Here is a 7774-nt window from a genome sequence, read left to right on the forward strand (position 1 = left end):
AACAATAATGGGCCCCAAAGATTCAGTAGAAGACAGCACCATTTGGAGTTGATTTTGGAGCAATCACTATTGCAAAGTCTATTTTATATGGGCTGATTAATAAATAAATAGTGCCACACCTGTCCATAGTTACATCTGGTATTTTAGCTGAATGCTAACCCCCCACCCCCATACACATTAGATAGTCGTCTGGTCAAGGACACTTATATCAATATTATGTTCTGTATAGCTGGATAGCTGGATGTTGGGCCCTCATGATCATCTCCTCTAGTGGACCCAATGAAAAACAGCCCAGTACTGTGATTGGTAGTAGGTTTATGTAGCCTAGGAAATCATTTATAAAACTATATGAAATAAGTGAAAAAATCATAGTGGGCCCTACATGTGTACTAGCAGTTCTAGAGGTAATAGAGGTACCAGTAGTACTGTTATACTAACTGTTACACTAAGGGGTTCCAGTGTAATATAAATGTTATCTATTGGACTTCATACCAGTGGATATTAGACTATAGGGTTAACAGTGTAATGATGGAGTCATGAATTGTCCGCAACAGCACAAGCTCCATTTTCAGTTTATTTCCTAAACTTTCCAGAACTGGGAAGGGTTACCGTATTTCTTACCTGGTTAAGGTAGAAGAATGTCAAATGCATAGCCTTGGGGCCAGGTGCCTCCCTGACTCAATGTGAATCAGAGCTTTTGTTTTAGGAACTAACGCTGTACACTCATACAATACCTCCTCCTGCATGAGTGAAAGCACTTTGTGTAAGGAGACTTAAGAGAAAAAGAAGAAAAAAAAAAGGGGGGGGGGGGGTTGTAATACGATGAAACATGTACAGGTAATGATGAATCCCGCTTCTCTTACAAAGGTTGGCACGCAAATCAAATCTGATGACTCTGTAAAAGAACCAATGCTTACGTAAAAGTCACACCCATATCCACTTGTATAAAAAGAAGGATGGAAAGTCTGGGTTCCTACACCTAACCAACTATCAAAGGTAGCACTTATACAGACAGGTGTTAGAATTACATCATGTCCTCCTCATACAGTATCAGGCAGAGCACTAGATCCTCTGGATCCTCAGGTGGATTGGGATTAGGTGTCCATGGTGGTGGCTCAAGTCGGTTGTCTGTAGGTAGTTACAAGCCATCTAGCATCCATGGAGGCAGTGGTGGCAGAAATATCTCCATCTCCACTTCTAGAGTGATGTCCTCTGGGGCTAGCGGGCTTGGAAGTAGCCTAGGTGGAGGATTTGGTGGTCTAGCTGATGGGGTAGGTGGTGGCTATTCATCTAATTATTGCTTTGGAGGTGGACTTGGAGATGGTCTTCTCCAAGGAGGTGAGAAGGAAACTATGCAAAACCTGAACGACCGTCTGGCCTCATACTTGCAAAAAGTACACTCCCTGGAGAAGGCCAATACTGAATTGGAGATTAAGATTCGTGAATGGTATGAAAAACAAGCACCAAGGCCAGACCATGACTACAGCCATTATTACAAAATCATTGAAGACCTTCGCAACAAGGTAGGACAAACATTTTGTTACATTTTTAGTTCTCTCATACATCCATGTAGAGTACTGTTATATATGTGGATGCTGTATGTTGCTGTATGTATACGAGAATGGTTTGTATCCATGTGTGAATAATGGTTTCCTGTATCTTGAACTATTAAGTCCCAAGTAGCCCATAAACAAAACATTACAACACATCTGATGTATACTGTACCCAGCAAGTACTAAAACTGCTGCTATATTTGTTAAGACTGTAGACTACACCTTTAAGGTAACCTCACTAGATACTTTCTGATTGTATAACTAATCACATTGAACAATTACCTTCCCATACTATCTGCCTATCATTGATGCATACAGATGATGTCATCAATATGGGGCTTGTATGACTGTGCGAGTTAAACATGAGAAATGTTAAGTTATTTATTTCATTCAAATTAAATTTATATCAAGGCATGGTATCAGGTTAAAAAAAGAGGTCTCATTATGATAACATAGTAAGGAGAAAAAAAATGATATAGGTGTAATTATTTGGTACTAATGTTTTCTACAGGACTGTACTGAAATTGCCATTACTCACATCAGTTTCTGACCATAATGGGGTTCATAATTTAATGTCTCTAACACAAACACACAAGGATAATTTCATACATATCCAACTTCACAAATGCCTGGAAAAACTCACATACAAACTCCATGCAGATGTTGCCCTTGTTTGGATTTAGGTTTAGGGCCACATTGATGAAAGATAACAGTTCTACAGTGGCAGAATGAGGGTCAAGGGCTTTCTTAACCGCTAGGCATTTGGGCACTGACAGAAGGTTTATGTTACCATATAGATTTCATATAGGACACCTAATAGGACTTTATTTAAAAAATGTTCACATCTGCATTACCATATCAGGTTTTTCCAACTTTTGGTCCTACAGTTACAGGTGGACACAGACAGCAGAGGGCCCCTGTGCCAAAACATTATATGGGCCCTTTGCTTCCAAATAACATATCATTGTCTCCTTAGCAATCTAATAGACAGTACATAGCTGCTTTACTGATTGAGGTGGAACCCCCTGACACTCTGGGCCCTTATGCCCATATACAATGAAATATAATAGCTTGCTATAGATAATAACCAGAATATGCTTTTTTTAACTCTTAGATCCTCAATGCTACCATGGACAATGCCAGCATGCTCCTTCAGATTGATAACTCCAGATTGGCTTTTGAGGACTTCAAGACCAAGTAAGTGTTTTGCCCTAGTTATATGTGACATAAGTATATAACTTTGCCTATTGGTAATCATTTTGGTGATTCTTTGTCATTGCAAGACCAGTCAAGAATCATAACTTGGCATTTCATAAATGATTCCAGAATGTCGAGTGGTTACTGACTTTTCCTACATTACACAGGCAACCTATTGATTTGTATGGGACCATGTTATGTTTATTTTCACCAGTGGTGGTGTTGCAGAGAAACTGAGACATTACTACCAGATTTCCCAACACATTACAGCAGGTCATTGATCCCTGCATGGGAATAATTTGTGATCAGCTTATAGACAAATAACTCTTCTAGCAAGTAAGAATTGGCAAAAGTGGAAAACCCTTTTTTAAATTTTAGGTCTTACAGCATGCCATCATCAAAAGATGAGTTATATTTTGACTTGTCTCCTTTCAATCAGGTATGAAACTGAACTGAACCTGCGTATGAACGTTGAAGGTGACATAAATGGACTACGCAGAGTCTTGGATGAACTTACCCTTACTAGATCAGATCTGGAGCTCCAGATTGAGAGCATGAAGGAAGAACTGGCTTATCTAAAGAAGAACCATGAAGAGGTAGGACTGATCATCACAGAGATTAGATTTATTTAAGCAGTATTCAAAAAGATATAGACCATAACGCTTATTTTGTTGTATAGGAAATAAATTCTCTTCGTGGACAAGTTGGCGGCCATGTCAATGTAGAGATGGATGCTGCCCCAGGTATTGACCTAAGTAAGATTTTGTCTGACATGAGAAACCAATATGAAGGGCTGGCTGAAGAGAACCGTAAGCAAGTTGAGGCCTGGTACTTCAAGCAGGTGAGCAAAAATTTTAATTTGGAATGTTTCTTAATGGCTATCATGTTGAGCAACATATTCACCCTTCATATTCAATATTCATGCCATAGACAGAGGAACTGAACAAAGAAGTTGCAAGCCACAGTCAACAAATCCAGTCCAGCAAAACAGAAATGACCGACCTCAAACGTACCTTCCAAAGCCTGGAGATTGAACTTCAGACACAAATAAGCATGGTGAGATCTGGTTCCAATATTAACGGTGATATATTTCATTATTATATAACAGCTTATCCTAAATGGTACTCTCTACTATAGAAAGCGGCACTGGAAGGCACCTTAGCAGAAACGGAAGGCCGGTACTGTATGCAGCTCTCTCAGATACAGGACATGATCAGCAGTGTTGAAGCTCAGCTAGCAGAATTACGGTCAGATATGGAACGCCAGAGCTATGAGTACAAAATACTCATGGATGTGAAGACCCGTCTGGAACAGGAAATCGCAACCTACAGACGTCTCTTGGAGGGTGAAGATACCAGGTAAGTAAAAATACAAGGATATTGACCACTAACAAAAATGGGCAATCATTGGGTTAGACCACAAAATTAAAGTGATTAAAGTGACTGAAAATCTCATTGACATTGCATCCTAAGGTGTCAATAAATGAACAAGCATGCCATTGTTGCATCCTCCAATGCCTTGCTTATGTCATCAGTATAGTGTGGGATCCCATGTTGGAAACATGGAAAGCTTAATTCTCAGCCCAATCAAGCCTTATTAGACCAGTGTAGACAAATACATAACCTTGGTAATGCCTCTTTGGTTTACCTTGGCAGTTGCAGCCAGAGGCATAAGGTGAAGTTCCTGGCCCGCAGATGCACTATCCGTAATCTGTTCCTCTGCCATTATGTGGAAGAGGGGTTGTCGGGTGCCTTTCAGCATCAGAGCCCAAGAATGTTTCCTTGGCAGCTGAATTTTGCTATCAGAGTCATAAGCTAAAGTTCCTGGGCCCAGTCCCTTAATGCAAAATGTATAACCTTCTCACAAACTATTATGTATCGATCATAGTATATTGAGGCATCCAAGCCCAGAAGTGGGAGGGACCTTATTTCTGCCTTATTCTATTTAATATCTAAGACAACAGTCTCCTTTGGGGATACAGACTTGAATCTTTCCATTATTCTATATGGAAACCCTTCAGGCCTTAAATATGCTGCCAATGACAGATGATGCCAAATACATATTTTCTGAAAGCAGTGATTAACTATTTATTCGCTCTCTTTTTCTTTTTCCCACAGTATTTCATACAAAGAATGTAAGTATATTATATTCCCAGATTTTTTATTAAAATAATATTAACTTATGTTGGAACTGCTGAGATGTGCCAATAGTATCTCAAAATTGTCCTAACACAACTGAGGTCTTTAAGGGGTTGTCCACGATTTTTAAATTGATGGCCTATCCATAGGATAGGTCATCAATGTCAGATCAGCAGGGGACTGCCTCCTGACACCCTCTTTGATCAGCTGCTCTGCAGGAAAAGCACCAGGACTACACAACTCTGTCCATTATGTGGAAACAGTGAACAGAGTTGTGTACTTCCAATACCTATTTTTGTGCTGGAGCTACTCTAGAGCAACCAATCAGCAAGAGTGTTGGGAGACATACCCCTCCACTGATCTGATATTGATGACCTATCCTAAGGATACTCCATCAATATGAAAATCATGGAGAAACCCTCAAACCATAATTGTACCTTAGAGAGTAACAATCTTTCAGTTGGGTACATTTTATTATGTATTAGGCTTGTGGAATACCTTACAGCCAAGAACAATGTAAGATACCAGCTGCTATGTCTTCCTTTTCAAGTACCAATAATTTCATGACTGCATCTTCTGTGCATATGTCACTTTTTGACTTGGGTCGGACTTCATTCTCCACCAAGCTCCACTTGGCCACCTATCATTATATAAAATCCATATGTACAGAAGATTAAACTGAATTTCTCACTACAGTCTTGGACTGTTATCTGCAGTAATACATGAGAAGTACTGCAGATAAGAGTCCAGATCACGATTTATTATTTTCCTACTGCTCCCTGTTCCCCTGCTGTTACTGCTCAGAGCTGTGCTGAAATACACAGTCAGGACTGCTGTGCTGAAATACACTGTCAGGACTGCTGTGCTGAAATACACTGTCAGGACTGCTGTGCATTAAACACATTGTCAGGACTGCTGTGCTGAAATACACTGTCAGGACTGCTGCGCATTAAACACATTGTCAGGACTGCTGTGCATTAAACACATTGTCAGGACTGCTGTGCTGAAATACACTGTCAGGACTGCTGCGCATTAAACACATTGTCAGGACTGCTGTGCATTAAACACATTGTCAGGACTGCTGTGCTGAAATACACTGTCAGGACTGCTGCGCATTAAACACATTGTCAGGTCTGCTGCGCATTAAACACATTGTCAGGACTGCTGTGCTGAAATACACTGTCAGGACTGCTGCGCATTAAACACATTGTCAGGACTGCTGCGCATTAAACACATTGTCAGGACTGCTGCGCATTAAACACATTGTCAGGACTGCTGCGCATTAAACACATTGTCAGGACTGCTGTGCTGAAATACACTGTCAGGACTGCTGCGCATTAAACACATTGTCAGGACTGCTGTGCATGCACACAAGTCCTCTGCATTAGCACAGCACAGCAGTCCTGACTGTGTATTTCAACGCAACTTTGTGTTCTCACAACAGGGGAACAGGGGCAGTAGGAAAATAAAAAATAGTGATCTAGACTCCTCATGTGTGGCACTAACTGCAGATAATAGCCCAGAAACTTGGTGGCAATACCCAATAAGAATTGAGCATGTCAGATGTAACAGAGCCATATTTGTTATTTGGCCTGATTCATAGTGATATCCCAATGGTTTACATATGGTATTTACACAAGGCCACTAGTTTAGTTACTATGATGCATGCATAATACAGCCTCACAGCATACACACATACAAATTCAGCTTATATGGGGGTGGGGCAGACATTAAAATTGACTAATTTGATGACCTTTTTTTCATTCAAGCTATTTATTTGCAATTTTCCACTAAACTATTTTTTTAAAATAATTGCAGCCCCTCAAACCATACGACAAATCCGTACCATTATTCACGATACCGTTGACGGAAAAGTGGTGTCCTCACGGGAGAAAGTCCAGGAATCAACCTACTAATCTAAACCTGTCGCCATATTCAGTACAGATTTCTGCGATGCAATATATCTAATATAACTTGTTTTAGTGGCAGGCAACCTGTGGTACTCCTGTTGTTTAGGAATTTAAAATCCCAGAATGCATATGGGTATCTGAGGTTCTGCAGCAGCTGGGGAGCCATAGACTACACAAGCCAACTCTGCCCTGCAATCATAAAGATGACCATTATCGTGTGCTGAGTTAATCGACAAGGTCACTGACACCAATTTATGTCTGTATTTCTTGTGCTACTTTTTGAGGCCTCTCTATTTTCTATATCTAATAAACTCATCAGCTTTCTCATGCACTTCTGTCATGTCTGCCTGATTTATTGATTCTTATATCTGGTTATTTTGAAGTGTTAGTAATTTAAACCTTAAAGGGAATGTTCACCATTGAATATTGGTTTTGTAACCTAATAGATCAATAATTCTGTGTTGATAATATATCTTTATAGATGCTCAGTTTGATTGATGCAGAGCTCCAGACACACCTAGAGTTAAATTATACTCTCTGGTTGCCTGCAGTCACCACTAGGGGGAGATAAGTATCTAACTGCATACATTGAGCTGAACAGTAAAATAATATTCAGTAAACTCTGAAAAGGGTTTTACCGCTAACAACACTTATCCCATACTTGTCCACTGTCCTGGAATGTCTGGGAAGCTCCTGGAAAAAGGAGAGACCTCCCAGCCTACTAGAATAGATGGCAAATCATCTGGCACTGCATGGATTGCTGCTTTGTCCTAGAAAGCAGCCCTCCATGTACTTTGACTACCTGTGACGGCAGGAGATTGCATAATGTAGACACAGGGGGTCCATCCAAAGTGCATTGAGATGGCGGGTGCTAGATGAGAAGGGGAAGACGGCTGTACAAAGTGGCATGGGCTAAGGGGGTGTGGCCAGTCTCCTGGAACCACTGCATACAAAACTGCTGAGTATGACCTATTTT

At 40.4% G+C, this 7774-nt stretch overlaps 1 protein-coding gene across 1 annotated transcript; it reads left to right on the top strand.

The window, feature by feature from the left end:
- Positions 1-957: 957 nt before the first annotated feature.
- Positions 958-7129, top strand: LOC121004385 (keratin, type I cytoskeletal 19-like). Its single transcript, XM_040436584.1, has 8 exons — positions 958-1523; positions 2668-2750; positions 3190-3346; positions 3430-3591; positions 3681-3806; positions 3888-4108; positions 4868-4884; positions 6707-7129. Exons 1-8 carry the CDS (start codon positions 1032-1034, stop codon positions 6802-6804), a joined length of 1356 nt encoding a protein of 451 aa, XP_040292518.1. The 5' UTR covers positions 958-1031; the 3' UTR covers positions 6805-7129.
- The last annotated feature ends 645 nt before the right edge of the window (positions 7130-7774 follow it).

Source organism: Bufo bufo, chromosome 6, assembly GCF_905171765.1.
Source record: "Bufo bufo chromosome 6, aBufBuf1.1, whole genome shotgun sequence".
NCBI lineage: Eukaryota > Metazoa > Chordata > Amphibia > Anura > Bufonidae > Bufo > Bufo bufo.